Source organism: Oryctolagus cuniculus, chromosome 13 (assembly GCF_051225735.1).
Source record: "Oryctolagus cuniculus isolate XC-2025 breed Fujian yellow rabbit chromosome 13, ASM5122573v1, whole genome shotgun sequence".
Taxonomy (NCBI): domain Eukaryota; kingdom Metazoa; phylum Chordata; class Mammalia; order Lagomorpha; family Leporidae; genus Oryctolagus; species Oryctolagus cuniculus.
In genome coordinates, this window is record NC_142879.1 from 99024654 (window position 1) to 99041079 (window position 16426).

Genomic DNA, 16426 nt, shown 5'->3' on the forward strand with positions numbered 1-16426 from the left:
TATTCTTTTTTTTAGATTTATTTTATTTATTTGAAAAGTTACACAGAGAGAGGAGGAGAGGCAGAGAGAGAGAGAGAGAGAGAGAGAGGTCTTCCATTCACTGGTTCATTCCCCAATTGGCCACAATGGCTGATACTGTACCAGTTCGAAGCCAGGAGCCAGGAGCTTCTTCCAGGTCTCTCACATGGGTGCAGGGCCCCAAGGACTTGGGCCATCTTCTACTGCTTTCCCAGGCCACAGCAGAGAGCTGGATCAGAAGTGGCTGGGACTCAAACCAGTGCCCATATGGGATGCTGGCACTGCAGACAACAGCTCCACCCTCTACACCACAGCGCTGGCCCCTAAAAAAAAATCATTTATTTATTTATTTTTTTTTTTTTTAAAAGCAAGAGGCAGTTTTATTTCATTTGCGCAAATGGGCCCTCTGCTGCCGCATGCAGCGGGAAAGAGAGGAGCCCCGTGCCCTGATTACACGCAATATTTAAAGCGAAAAACCACACAATTATTATAAATTAATATTCTACTTGGTGTAAATAGCTCATTGGATAGTTCTCAGCAATTGACCTAATATGGCAGTTTGATTATTGTTAATATAGCTAGCTGGTGTCAGAGCCAGGATTCTGATACCAGAGCCTGGACTCTTATTCCACTATTACGTTGTTTATTCATAAATACAAAAGACATGGTGTGTTGCTGCACCCCTTGCTGTCAGTAAGACAGAATCTCAGCTCACAGAACTAAGTGGAAAGAAAACTTCTCAGTGTTTTCTGGTGGAGGCAACAAACCCTAGAGAAACTGTCAGAAGCCTGAGTATGAAGGGGCTCAGTCTTTCATTCCAGCTGAAAGAGAGGAGACTGAACCACCCACAGTGGTTGTTACAGAAAGAGGCATTTGCAGGAAATGGAGATGTATGAGAACTGTCTACATCAAGGTTGAGCTCTGGTGTTAAACCTATACAAAGCCCTCGCAAGAAGAGATGAGGACCGTCTGATGTGCTAAATGATTTGTTGTCATTTGCATTGCTGTTTTGAATTCTCCTGAAGAACTATCTCTTAGCATATCAATTTGTTTACCTCTGTAGGAAGCACCTAACAAACTTTTTACTAGCAGGTACGTTTATTTGCTTACATGAAACTGGTCTTCAATAAATCCTCTCTCTTAATAAGTGAATTAGAATGAAAGGCCTAAAGAGAATAATGCATAAATTATAGCAGAGAGGAAGGAGAGACACATGAGTTAATTGGTGTCATCAAGTATGCCACCATCAGTTTATTGCGCTCAGCCCCAAATGCACCTTTGACTGCCTTCTGTGAGGACAGTGGATCTGAGCCCACTTTTGCTTCATCCAGCTGTGAGATCCGAGGACGGCAGAGACGTTTCAGAGCAGGTTTTACTTCTTGGTCCTGGTGTTCCTTGCGTGCAGGTCCCTGCAGGCTGTGCAGCTTCGAAAGCTCCAGCATTGCCTGACATTCATGCCTACACGGCTTTGTAGCATGCCGCCAATGAGACCCCGCCCTGCCCCCTTTGACGTCTTCTTGTTATGTTCATGCATTGTTGCTCAATAACAATAGAAAAGAACCATTGATTTTCCTATAAAACTGGAGGTGCAACTGTAGAACAAAACTGTTCTCTCTGATAAGTTTTATCTTTTTAAGTCATTTGTATTTCAGGCATTCGTTGGAATTCTTGACATCATCTGAGTGTCTCTGGTGGGATAAGTGAATCTTGTTGGTACTGGGTGGACTCTGTGGCATCTCATTATGAAGAGATCACGGCATTCACATATATGTTGGCTTTGTCAACCTCGTCCATGCCTTCACGCAGATGAGATATTTCTCTTTGTCATTTCTGTTTCATGGTCTCTCATCTAGTTTCTAATTCACATGGCTGAATGAAAACTGCATCTAGGCCATTTGTAATTAAGGTTATGTGGGACACTTAGTCAAGTGCTTTAATGAGTTTCTGATCTGTCACAGCTGCCAAATTTCATTCATAGACTCATTTTCTAAAAATGATGCTGGGTGTTTAACCAAAGATTTGTTTTGGAGCAGCCTAGTTGCCCATGTTACCATATTTTCTTAAGTTCTTATGTGCTCTTTTAGAATTGGTCTTGGTTTTCAGCTAAGAACAATAAACTTTCATTCTTCTTGGCTAGTACTCTCTTTTCCAATCCTACATGAGAAAGGGCTCTCAGGTTGGACAAGGCCCTTCCCTCTGACCTGTAGGGATTGGTTCTGGGAGAATACATGTTTCCTCATTATTCAACATTATTATTTTACTAGAGCTGCTATATTCTTTACTTACACACACACACACACACACACATATATATGCCTCCATGCACATATATGTGTGAGAACCAGTCTGGCATTTGTGCTAGTGGTTAAAAGTCTATCTATTTGCCCCAGTTGAAATAAACATTTCCTTTGTTTGTTGTTCCAGACCAATCAGAAATACTTGCAATTCTCAGCATGTTTCTTTTTTTCTCCTGAGAAGCTATTCCCAGGGAGGAGGTTTGTTTTTCTGAAGTTCTTGACTGAATATCATTCACATTGGGGTATCTGGCAAAAGACATAACCATGGGTGCTATGGCTGCTTGTATGAGGAGCCATGGCTCTCACTGCCATTAGCAGACAGCTGGTCACTAACAAATGTGCATTCCTCTGAAACATAATCCTTGGTGTCATTTCTGCACATTGTCAGTTTTCTTCTCAGTGTCCTCATCCTTTCTTCCAGCCAAAAGATTTCTGGCAAAAGCAGAAAGTGTAGGCCAAGTGAGGAACAAAAGGAAGTGGGCATGACTGACATCAGTTTGTGTTAGAATTGAGCTGTTGCAATTTTTTTTAAAAAGATTTACTTATTTTATTTGAAAGACAGAGTTACAGAAAGGGGGAGAGAGAGAGAGATCTTCCATCTGCTGGTTCACTCCCCAGATGGCCACAACAGCTGGAACTGTACCGATCTGAAGCCAGGAGCTTCTTCTGAGTCTCCCATGTGGGTGCAGGGGCCCAGGGACTTGGGCCATCTTCCACTGCTTTCCCAGTCCATAGCAGAGAGCTGGACCGGAAATGGAGCAGCCAGGACTCAAACCGGAACCCATATGGGATGCTGGCACTGAAGGTGGCGGCTTTACCTGCTACGCTGCAGTGCCGGGCCCGAGAAGTTGCAGTTTGTATGTAAACTTCTTAAATTGTAAAAGTGAATCATGCAACCCAATTCATGACTGGTAATGTCTACATGGAACTTCTTTTCTTTTGGACCCACATCACAGAAGTAGTTTAAATGCAGTGGGCAGTGGACTTCAAACTTTGAAAAATGTTGATGAAATCAAACAACTCTGGTGTGCAGTTTGCCGCCGATCTTTCCACTTACGGTTGTGAGATTCCCATTCCTCATTCCACTTGGTTTCTCCCAAAACCCTTTCAGTCATCCCTTAAGACAGCAGAATCTCACGATGATGTAGTGTTCTCTTTTTTTTTTTTTTTTTTTGGACAGGCAGAGTTAGAGAGAGACAGAAATTTTCTTTTTTTTTTTTTTAAGATTTATTTATTTACTTGAAAGGCAGAGAGAGATAGGTCTTCCATCTGCTGGTTCACTCTCCAGTTGGCTGCAATGGCTGGAGCTATGCCGGTCTGAAGCAAGGAGCCTCCTCCAGGTCTCCCATACAGGTGCAGGAGCCCAAGGACTTGGGCCATCTTCTAATGCTTTCCCAGGCCACAGCAGGGAGCTGGATGGGAAGTGGAGCAGCCGGGACTTGAACCAGTGCCCATGTGGGATGCCAGCAGTGCAGGCAGCAGCTTTACCCACTACCCCACTGCACTGGCCCCTCAAATTTTCCAATTAGAAAAATCATACCTTGACTTTCTTACTCCTCAGCCCAAGGGAAGCCACATAACCACTTTCTCTAAGAGTACCAGAGCACTGTGATTTAGCAACAGATAGTAGTACATGTAAAAATGTGTATTGTATGTGTGTGTGTGTAAGTACATGTCATGCCTTTCATAGGGTCCTTGACAGCAGCAGTACTTAAAAACAAATTTTGGGGGCTGGCGTTATGGATAAAGCTGCAGCCTGTGACATGGGCATCCCATATGGGTGCAGGTTCAAGTCCCGGCTGCTCCACTTCCCAACCAGCACCATGCTAGTAGCCCTGGGAAAAGCAGTGAGGATGGCTCTAGTGTTTTATTTTTCAGTGATTTGATGTTTCTCCATGTGAAAGAATGTACATGAATCTCCACAATAGATTTTTATAACAGCCAAAAATCTGGAAACAATAGAAATATGTATAAACTGAAGAAAAATGAGCAAATGATGATATTTTCATACATTGTACTAGTTCTCCTCAAGGAGAACCTACAAAGTACTGACACAGGTGAAAATATGTTATATTGAGCAAACAGAAGGAGTAAACTCTAGCATGGAGACTCTGTTCATAGAGTCTGTATTTTTGTTGACAGTTGGTATTGACTGGAATGGGACATTTTGTAACTTTGAGGTGATACATTCACAAGAGAATAGCTCAAAAAGTTCATGGAAAATGCATATTATGAGAAAGCTATGCCTAGATTTCAGTTTTTAATTCCATTTTCCACATTTTTTTTTTGAGGCATCCTGTATATCTTGATTGGAGTAGCAGTTCCTCAAGTATATCTTTACCAAAAATTAACAGATGGTCTTCAAATACGAATGTGTCACTGTGTGTCTGTGTTATGCATTTCTCTCCCAACTAGAAAAAAAAAGTCACAAATTTATATTGATTTCTACTTAATGTATTTATTTTTTAAATGGTATTAGTTAGAAGTTCTAAAATTACTTTATTTTCTAGGCTTGGGCAAATAAGTTTAATAAGTCAGTATATACATGGAGATTTCTCTCTTGGATAAGACAGAAATGTGGGACCATTAAGAACTAGAATGAATCTTATGGTGTTGCGTTGAAATAGGAGTCATCAGTATGAACTTGTGCTCTCTCGCAAATAGGAATAGAAGTGCTATAGATATGTGTCTGTGTGTATGTGTCTATGAGTGGATAGGGGTTTATGTTCTGTTTGCTGGCAGGGCCTGGTACCAGGGACAGTGAGCCCACACAGTGCCCAGATCCTGGTTGTAAACACCATTCTCTATGAAAAGAGTCTTGTCTCCTGATTTCAAGGTTGGGGTAGGGAAAGCACAAGATGATCTGGGACATTGTGTTGTTAACAGAAGCTAAGAAAATGCTTTAAAAACAGTGGAGACCTGTCACAAGAACATAAAGGCTGTCTTGAAGAGAATCATATATGTCGAATTTGGGACCATCGGAACCTGAAATTAAAAGTGATAAGTGTGAATTACCACCCATTAAATAGCACTCTGTGAATATACGTGTGTGGGCTGGGAAGGGGAAACAGAGGTAGAAGATCTGTTTTTAAACAGATATAGTTCTGTTGGTTTATAAAGAGTGATGAAGTTAGGAAATCATCAGTGGATGTGAAAACTAGTAGGTGAAAAGCATAATATGAAGAACTTCAGAAACTCATGGAAAAATGAAATTAAATAATTTTATTTTGATGCAAAAATTTGAGACCCTTGTATACAAGGGGTCTTCAAAAGAATATATAGAAAATGCATATTATGAAAATGAAGCACGAATTTCAAGATATTTTTCCAACACAATAAACTTTTCATTTCATTTCCTATGAACTTTTGGAAGTCCCCTTATGCATAGTGTCACTGTATATGCTAAATTGGTTCTTAATGGCAGTTGGAAAGGAGGCATTTTTACTTTGGGAGAATTTGACAGGAACCACCTTAACCGAGCAGTCAAAGTTGACATCACCGATACACATAGACTTCCATGGTTGCCCTGCTAAAATGCATATCTGAGTCTAATCATAGGCCAGCGCCGCGGCTCACTAGGCTAATCCTCTTCCTGCAGCACCGGCACCCCGGGTTCTATTCCCAGTTGGGGCGCTGGTCCTGTCCCAGTTGCTCCTCTTCCAGTCCAGCTCTCTGCTGTGGCCCGGGAAGGCAGTGGAGGATGGCCCAGGTCCTTGGGCCCTGCACCCGCATGGGGGACCAGGAGTAAGTACCTGGCTCCTGGCTTCAGACTGGCGCAGTGTGCTGGCCGTGGCGGCCATTTGAGGGGTGAACCAACAGAAAAAGGAAGACCTTTCTCTCTGTCTCTCTATCTCACTGTCTAACTCTGTCTATCAAAAAAAAACCAAAGAGTATAATCACAAAGAAACATCAAAAACCTGTATTGGTCAAATTGTAAAATAACTGGCCTATATTTTTAAAAATTTTCCAATTTGGGCGTCTGGCATTGTGGCACAGTGGTTTAAGCTACCACCTTCCATGCCAGCATCCCGTATTGGCACTAGTTTGTGTTCCCACTGCTCCACTCCTGATCGAGTTCCCTGCTAATAGCCTGGGAAAGGCAATAGAAGAGGACTTATGTGTTTGGGCCCCTGCCACCTACATGGGAAAGCTCCTGGCTCCTGGCTATGGCCTGGGCTAGTCCTGGTTGTTGCAGCCATTTAGGGAGTATACCAGAAGGTGGCAGACAGATCTCTCTCTCTCTCTCTCTCTCTCTCTCTCTCTCTCATCCTCTGTTTCCCTGTAACTTTGCTTTCAAATAAATACATACATAAATATTTAAAATTTCCAACTTTAACTTATAGATGTGAAAGCCCAGAAACTACTTAAGGTTCTATGGTCCTGGACTGAATCATGGATAAGGAAGACAAAATAACTGTAAGGGAAGTTCCTGGAACCATTGACACTCTTGGTGGAATATGGAATTTGTATCAGATAAAAATCCCATTGTAAGATTTCCTGATTTTTTGAGGAAAATTTGTTACTTAAGAAAGCCCTTGTTTTTATTAAATATCTTGAAATATTTTGGTATAGAGAAGCTCATGATATCTGAAGTTTGTTTTCATTACATTCAGGAGAACTACATGGAGAAGGAGGGATGGAAGGAGAGAGAGAGACCATGAATAGTGGGGTAAAATGCAAATGGCTGAATCTGAATTCTTGTGGATTTCCTGTAATTTTGAAATTATATACAAAAAGTTTCAAAAGACAAATGTTCCCAGTGGAAAGTGCTTGACTTATGGAAAACTAATGTACTCCCTCACCTAAGTTATGAGCTGTTCAGTTTAGTCCCTGAGTGCAGGTTAGACAGTTACTACTTTGAAAAAATGACCAGAAGACTAGGTTCTGGTCTCACGATACTCCGAGCCTGTCTGAGGAGAAAAGAAATCATGCGTAGAACATCTGCACAGACCCCACAATGCCATGCATGAATTGTAGGCAAACTATAATAATGATGTGAGACTTGGGTTAGCAGATGTTTACTGTGAAGGGGCGGAGAGTAAGTGTTTTCAGCTTTCTGGGCTCCATACTGTCTTCCACAGTGGCTGCACTAGTTTACATTCCCACCAACAGTGGATTAGGTTACATTTTCCCCACATCCTCACCAGCATTTGTTGTTTGTTGATTTCTGTATGAGATCTTTTCTAATGGGGGTGAGGTGAAACCACACTTTGGCTTAGATTTGCATTTCTCTGATGGCTAGTGATTCTGAGCATTTTTTCAAGTGTCTTTTGGGCATTTGCATTTCCTCTTTTGAAAAATGCATGTTCAGGCCAGTGCCGCAGCTCACTAGGCTAATCCTCTGCCTGCGGCACCAGCACACCGGGTTCTAGTCCCAGTCAGGGCGCCGGATTCTGTCCCAGTTGCCCCTCTTCCAGGCCAGCTCTCTGCTGTGGCCCAGAAGTGCAGTGGAGGATGGCCCAAGTCCTTGGGCCCTGCACCCGCATAGGAGACCAGGAGAAGCACCTGCTCCTGGCTTCGGATCAGCGCAATGTACCAGCCACACTGCACTGGCCATGGCGGCCATTGGAGGGCGAACCAACGGCAAAGGAAGACCTTTCTCTCTTTCTCTCTCTCTCACTGTCCATTCTGCCTGTCAAAAAAAAAATTTAAAAAAAAAATGCATGTTCAAGTACTTTGCCCATTTCTTAACTGGATTGTTTTGTGGTTGTTGAATTTCTAAAACTCTTTATAAATTCTGGATATTAACCCTTGTTCAGTTGCATGGTTTGCAGATATTTTCTCCCATTCTGTCAGTTGCCTCTTCACTTTGCTGAGTGTTTCTTTTGCAGTGCAGCAGCTTCTCAGCTTGAAGTAATCTCATTTGTCAATTTCTATTTTGATTGCCTGGCGTATGGGGTCTTTTCCAAGAACTCTTTGCCTATGCCAATGTCTTGCATGGTTTTCCCAATGTTCTCTAGTAATTTGATGGTATCTGGTCATAGATTTAGGTCTTTGATCCATTTTGAGTGGAATTTTGTGTGAGGTGTAAGGTAGGGGTCTTTTTCATACTTCTACACTTGGAGATCCAGTTTTCCTACCACCATTTGTTGAAGAGACTGCCCTTGCTCAAGGGGTTGATTTTAGCTCCTTTGTCAAAGATTAGTTGGTTGTAGATGCATGGGTTGATTTCTGCCATTTCTATTCCGTACAAATTGGTCTACCCATCTGTTTTTGTGCGAGTACCAGGCTGTTTTGATTATAATTGCCCTGTAGTATGTCTTGAAATCTGGTATTATAATACCTCCATCTTTGTTTTTGTTGTAAAAGATTACTTTAGCTATTCAGGATCTCGTTTCCATATGAATTTTAGCATCATTTTTTTTTCTAGATCTGAGAAGAATGTCATTGGTATTTTGATTGGGATCACATTGAATATGTAAATTGCTTTGTGTAGCATGGGCATTTTGATGATATTGGTTCTTCCAATCCATGAACATGGAAGGTTTTTCCTCTTTTTTTATGTTTTCTTCTACTTCTTTCTTTAATTCTTGTAATTTTCATCATAGAGATGTTTGACTTCCTTGGTTAAGTTTATTACAAAGTATTTAAATTTTTTTTAGCTATTGTAAATGGGATTGATCTTAAAAGGTCTTTCTCAGCCATGGTATTGTCTATGTATGCAAACAATCTCATCCCAACACACCTATTCAACTTTACTCTGATAGGGTGACAGTAGCCATAGACTATATACACCTGGATGGTGCACCTGTTTTCCAATAATGTTACATACAGAAAAGAGAAGGAGGCTCAGTTTGGTCCATGAGCGGCTGAGTCCTGCTCTGAAGGGTTGCCTGGGATTCCATGGCAGCAGCTGGCAAAGCTCTGGTTCAAGTTTTAGAGACCATCTGGTGAAGGTGCTCTTTATGTCTGGAGGTTTGCAAAAGTCCCCAACAGAAGGGTTAGAGAATAATGATGGCGAGGGCCTTGAGGCACTTGCAGCCAGGTTCCAAGTCTAGCAGTGTTGCTCACCAATTTCATAACCCTCTATTTCCTCACTCATAAAATGGGAATGATGATTCTGCCTCCTTAGAGCAGCTTAGAGTGTCTGACAGTCAGACAGGGTTGTCCTGTCTGGACGGTGGCTTCTAGCTGGTTTCCCAGCTTCTGAGGTCTCTGCAGCTGTCGGAATGATCTAAGGAAAACGAGGTCAGTGTGTGTTTTTAACCCTTGCTTGATATCCACCGCGCTTTCCTGTTGTACTTAGTGTAGATTCCAGATTACTTGCGCTGCCTGTAAAATCTGCATTCTGCTGAGTCTGTCTCCTCAGCCACGAGCCGTCTCTCAGAATGACTGTTTTTGTGGGTGATGTTTTCACAGTTGAGGGCCTTGCATTCAGTTATTGCTGTGTCTTGGAGTTCCTCATCTGGACAGTCAGTGGGTAGTTCATTGTTAGTATTCACACTTCATGTTAAGTGACCTCTTCCCTGGCTCCTCAACAGCTCCTCGGTGCATCTCTGTAGCACCTTGTTTCAATTCTCTGCCCAGTGGGTCTATTGTCTGGTGTGCCGCATGAAACCCAGTGTCTGTAGACCTTGGTAGACCTTGCCATGACCACTGTATCCCACCCCTTAGGATGCTATCTTAGAGAGTAGCCTACATATGTGCAAAGTTAGTACAGTGGGTTAATGTCCATAAAATGCCTACCATGTGCCCAGCCCCGTAAGTGAGTACTTGGTAAGTGTAAGCTGTGACTATTACCAGTGACTTGGAAAGGATACACATTTCCCTCAGCATGGCATTGGAGTAGATCACGAGGCTCAACAAGTGACCTGAAGAGAGATATCCAAAGATCAAGGTCCATTCACCCCAAGAGAAGAATCACAGACTAATTTTCAGCTGATATGTGATTATTTCTATAGATTCTATAGTAATAAAAATAAATAATTAAAAGTCTACAAGTGAATTTTCATGGCTCTTCAGTGGAGCTTTTAAAATAGCAAGTCTAACCTTTTCTTTCCTTGCCCACCCATCCATTTCTCAGAACAGGTGGCGAGGTGAGCGGTGCCTCCGGGATGGCGAGAAAGGGAAACAGCCCGGGCCTCCAGGCTCTCAGCAGACGCCCTCAGTAACTGAGCTCTCTCTCTCTGTTCCAGATGTCCATACAGAAGCTGTTCAGGCAGCTCTGGCCAAACACAAAGAAAGGAAGATGGCAGTGCCTATGCCTTCGAAACGCAGGTCCCTGGTCGTGCAGACCTCGATGGATGCGTACACACCTCCAGGTGAGCCAGCAGCTTACGTGCTGTACTTCGTCCTCTTCCACACGATTAGCCTCGTGCTGGAACTGATTGGCTACCAGCCCAGCTAATCAGTCATTTTAAAAAAATACAGATGTTTGATTTTAAGTTGACACGTAGTAATTGGACACTGTTATGTGGGGCATTGTGACATTTCAGAACCTGTATGCAGCGTGTAACGTCGGATCGGGGTAAATGGTGTATCTGTCATCAAGTGTTGTTTCTTCATGTTGGGAGCATTTAAAATCCCCTGCATTAGCTATGTCCTCAGTTAATTCTTGTTGATCATAGTTATCCTACCGTGCTATATAGGACACGTATTGCTGCTGTCCACTGCAGCCCCATATCCTGCATCCATTGTCTTTCCTCTCTCGCTACCTCCTGCCCTGCCCATGTCCTTCCCACCCTCCGATAACCGCTGTTGCACTGTGTACTTCTGTATGATCAGCATCTTAGCTTCCACATATAGGTGATAACACGGTGTTCGTCTTTATGTGCCTGACTGACTTCATTGAACACAATGTCCTTCACCTCTGCCCATTCTACTGCAGGTGGCAAAATTCCATTCTTTTTACGGCTGAATAATATTCCATTGAAGACTGCAGTCCTTCTAGCTTTCTAAATAATGGTGCTGTAATTGAGATTTTGTGCACCAGAACTACAGAAACAGTACAGGAATTAAACTAGGCAGGAAAATTAGCATCATTATGTCTGTATCAGTATAAATAGGTATTATAGCCTTTTCATCAAGACTCAGAAATACACATTTTTAAAGGCTTAAAAAACTTTGTGTATGTACTTATTCCTATAGAAAAAAAAGTTTGTACGTCTATAGTTCTAATTGAAGCTGGAGGAAAATTTTCTTCTGCTTACACTGGTTTATAAAATAAATATAAATATGCTTTAAAAATATAAATATAGACTTATATAATACAAATTATAATTTATAATATAAATGTGCTGTATTTATAATATAGACATATTTATAATGTTATAAATATGCTGCTTTATAATGTAAATATGCTACATTGCTGTATTGTTTAAGAAAGCATGTGAATTGAACTTTGCCTGCAAAGTACCACATCATATTTTAATTTCTACAGGCTATCGGTCTCTGTCACAACAACCCAACCCTGGCATTTTAGTGTGAAAGTGGCCAATGGCAATATGTCAGTTAATGGGTTTGGCTGTGTACCAATAAAGCTTTATTAACAAAATAGACAATAAACTGGGTTTGTTCCACAGGCCTGTTTATCCCTGGTCTACATGACTTGAGGTAGTATCCTGTTTATTTTTTCATTACATAATCCTGCTTTTATTTAATCTTTCAACTTCTATAATTATGCAAATTCTGTTTTTTTTCCTGCCCAAATAATTATAAACTATATCTCACAACCTTCAAAATCAAAGTGGATCAGAAAGTTATTTGGGTTATCTGAGACATGAGGGATTGATCCTACCTGATAGATTCCTGTGATGTTGGTTCCATCATTATGCCTGTCATTGTTACAAGTCTGTCATTTTTAAATCTTAACTACCTTACATAATGCTTTGAACAGTTTTAAATGCTAGAAAAATGTAAGATGTGGTAACAATAGTTGAATATATTCAACACTCCTTGGAGTATTTTATGTCTTGAAGGTTAACTCTGAGTGTTGGCAAGCAGTGAGGGTATTAGGACCTGCTTCAAATCAGAGATGTGGCCAAGTATCCATCAATATTTCAGTCAACTCAGTTATTGAAGCATATGTTCCTTTAAATGTGAGAGTACTAAGTGTTCTAGGATAGACGTTAAATAGTATATACTTTTGTTTGGGGTTAAGTTTTGGATTTTTTTTTACAGGCAGTGTAAAGAAATATTCCTTATATAAAGAATGCAGTCATCTAGTAGGCAAGGGAATCCTTTTACTAATTCGCTTATTTAGTCTCCTTTCCTTATGCTTAGCCCCAAAACATAATTGGGGTCAATTTTTTAAAAAATCTAATATGCTTGTTCTTGTTTCTTTAGTTTATGGTTATAGTTTACATCATATATGACGTGGAAAAAATTTATTTGGTATGTATTTGTTTAACAAACAAAATGAACGTAACAAAGATAATAATGGCGCTTAAAATATTTTTAGCTGTTTTTTGGAACTAGACTGTTGTGGGGGAATGGGCATTCTTCCAAACCATGTGTTATAAGAGAAAGCAAGTTTAGATTGCAAGAAGCAATGTGATTGTTCATGTATGTGCTCACTGCTCATATTGAATCAACTCATTGAGAAATCTTACTGTATCATAATGACACATAATAAAAGACAGACCTTTCATGATGACAAAAACCTCGTTGTACAAACAGTTTCGCTAAATCTAAGAGAACGTTACTGGAAATGTTAGTAATGGTGAAATATTTGCATTTAATTATTTAACTAGCATTTTCATGTATGCCGTACGTCATATTTTGTACACCATAATGAGGAGCCCTAGTGATAATTTTGTGCTTAGCAGCAGTGTGCGTATTTATTACTGTATTTGAACAAAATATTGGGTTCGTTTTCTCTCTACTATTATCCTTGGTTGCTAGAACTCATCTGAAGTTAATATTCTCTGCATGAAATGATTGATTGTTGACTAGTGTCATAGTTTCTGGAAAAGATCAAATTGTGTGTTGCTTGTCTTCCATTTCCCTTAGGCCTTTACAAATAAAAACATAGGTGTGATTTGCCAAGACTACTGCTTCTTGCTATAGTGAAACAAGTAGTTTCCAACTAACCCACCCATTATAAACAACTATCCAGTTGCATGAAGCAAGTGAGACAGTAATTTTTAGGCTGTGGACCATAACTGATGCAGGAGTACATCTGAGAGCAGGTGTATGAGGTGAACCCATAGGCCGCAATTTCTGTGCCTTCAGACGTAAGCAAGCTGGGTGCAGAGCAGAGCCCAGCCATCCTCCCAGTTTGAAGAAGCAGACATGAATGGAGCTTTCCCACACATTCAGACTAACAGAGAATTAATGCAGGCATGTTCAAGGCAAGATGATAGCGGCAATCACATTGCCTCCTACAGCAAGAATCGGAAGACTTTTGAGAATGATTATCCACAGTGTGTAGTATTCAGTAACTAATCACTAGATATCCAGAGAGACAGAAAGTATAATCTGTGGGCAAGGAAAAAAAAGAGCTCTCAATGGAAAATCAATGTAAGTTGGTCTCCACCGTGCCATCAGCAGTCACTCAGCACATGTGTTCAGCACATGAAATGCGACTGGTCTCACTTGAATTTGCTCTGAGTGTGAAATGCCAATTAATGAGCACTTTTCATTCATTGTTATATTTTATATGTTGAATGGATTACAAAAAATATGAAAAATTCAAGAGGCAGAGAGAGACAGCTTCCTCCCCAAACGCCCACCATGGCTAGAGCTGAGAACACAATTTAGGTCTCCCACATGGGTTGCCAGGATCCACCTGGAGCCATCATGTACTGCCTCTCCAGGGTCTAAATTAGCAGGAAGCTGGAAATTGAACCTAAATAGTCCAAGATGGTGTGTAGGTATCTTAAGTGGATTATGAATATTCTGGCTAAAAAAAGTTACTGAAATTAGTTATACCTGCTTATGTATAATTAATACATTTTGTATTTTTAATGTTTCTACTTAAAGGCTGAAAATTATACGGCTCTCATGTTTCTTTTGAAAAGCACTGGTATTTGATATAGAAGCCAGTTTTTAAGTCTGCAGTTACAGATTATTCAGGGAATCAAATAAAAGTATGCCACAGAACTAGAGGAGAGTATTATTTCAGTGTTTGAGCCGAGCAGACAAAGGGACACATTTTTTAAAATAATGGAGATAAGGGAGTTTCAGGTTCCACACATAAGGAGCTCAGAAGTCACCACTCCATCTGAGCAAAGAGTAAGCTGAACAGACTGAGAAGTCCACAGCTCTTCTCAGATCCTTAAGAGAAAGCTACCCTGAGAACTGGGGAGACAGACGGGTAGGAATGGTGAGTTACAGCATACACGGGAGCCGGCGCCGTGGCTCACTAGGCTAATCCTCCGCCTTGCACACCGGCACACCGGGTTCTAGTCCTGGTCAGGGCGCTGGATTCTGTCCCGGTTGCCCCTCTTCCAGGCCAGCTCTCTGCTGTGGCCAGGGAGTGCAGTGGAGGATGGCCCAAGTGCTTGGGCCCTGCACCCCATGGGAGACCAGGATAAGTACCTGGCTCCTGCCATTGGATTAGTGCGGTGCACCAGCCACAGCACGCCGGCCGCAGCGGCCATTGGAGGGTGAACCAACGGCAAAGGAAGACCTTTCTCTCTGTCTCTCTCTCTCACTGTCCACTCTGCCTGTCAGGAAAACACACACACACACACACATGGGCACCAGAGCAGGATTAGGGAACCCTGAACTGCCACTGACAAATGACCAGAGGCTGGGTCTGGACAAATCCGAGAATGCAAAACCTCTAGGGGGTCCCACACAGTTTAGAGAGCTTTACCTGAGAAACTCAGCCAAGTTCCCAAAGCAAACACCAGAGAGAAACTCTCCCATAACTTTGTGCAAGGCACATGGAAATGGAGTTTTTTTTTTTTTTTTTCTTAATAGACCTGAACACAAGTCTTAATTAGATGTGCCCTCAGGAAAAACCAGTTAACCACAGACTAACCTGCTGAGATTTTTTTTTTCCAGAGCCAAACTAAAAGGGAAAACCCGACTGCAGCCCCTCCCAGCCTAGCTCTGCTGTTTAAAGGGAAGGAGAAAACACTCAGACATTCATACATCATTAGCACATCAATAGTCAAACTAGTTTTTTTAAAAAAAAATATTACAAGGCATACTAAAGGCAAAAAAAAAAAATGTTTAGAGAAACTGAGTAAGAGTCTGAACCAGACATGGCAAGGTTAGAGTTATCAGGGAATTTTTGAACATCTATGATTAATATGCCGTGGACTCTAAAGGATAAAGTGGGAAAGATTCAAGAACAAATGAGCAGTGTAAGCCAAGATGAAAATCTTAAAACCGAAAGGAGGCCAGCGCTGCGGCTCACTTTGCTAATCCTCTGCCTGCGGCGCCGGCACCCCGGGTTCTAGTCCCAGTTGGGGCACCAGATTCTGTCCCGATTGCTCCTCTTCCAGTCCAGCTCTCTGCTGTGGCCCGGGAAGGCAGTGGAAGATGACCCAAGTGCTTGGGCCCCTCCTTGGAGACCAGGAGGAGGCACCTGGCTCCTGGCTTCGGATAAGCACAGCGCCAGCCATAGCGGCCATTTGGAGGGTGAACCAATGGAAGGAAGACCTTTCTCTCTGTGTCTCTCTCTCTCACTCTGCCTGTCAAAAAAAAACAAAACAAAACAAAACAAAACAAAAAAAAAAAACACACTCTGGAGATCAGAACAACTGTAATAAAAGTGAAGAATGCCTTGGTGGGCTAGTGAGTAGACTGGACATAGACAAGGAAAAAATCTACGTCACAGCACTGGCCCCTCTCTTCTGTCCTTTTTATCACTGCTGTCATTCACGTCACTTATAGATAAGCACATATGTATGTGTATGTATGATACAGTCATAAGCATATGTAATCAGTATATGGTTGCTATTATTTTGAATAAACTGTTATGTTTCATCTATTAATAACTTATTTTTCCTTCCCTTAGTCCTTCTTTGATACTCCTCCTTTTTTAAAAAATAGATTTATTTATGTGAAAGGCAGAGTTACACAGAGAGAGAAAGAGAGAGAGAGATCTTCCATCCACTGGTTCACTCTTCAAATGGCCACAACAGCCAAGACTGAGCCAGGCTGAAGCTAGGAGCCAGGAGCTTCATCTGGGTGTCTCGCATGGGTGCAGAGAAGCA

At 41.6% G+C, this 16426-nt stretch overlaps 1 protein-coding gene across 4 annotated transcripts in view; it reads left to right on the top strand.

Moving 5' to 3' along the window:
• The window catches only part of DIP2C (DIP2 acetate--CoA ligase C (putative)), a 488945-nt gene that overhangs the window by 302500 nt on the left and 170019 nt on the right, over nt 1–16426 (top strand). For all 4 annotated transcript variants that reach the window (XM_008249365.5, XM_008249366.5, XM_008249368.5 and 1 more), the window contains one exon: nt 10451–10576. In XM_008249365.5, the coding sequence (XP_008247587.1) occupies nt 10451–10576 (126 nt within the window). The remainder of the gene's footprint in view (nt 1–10450; nt 10577–16426) is intronic.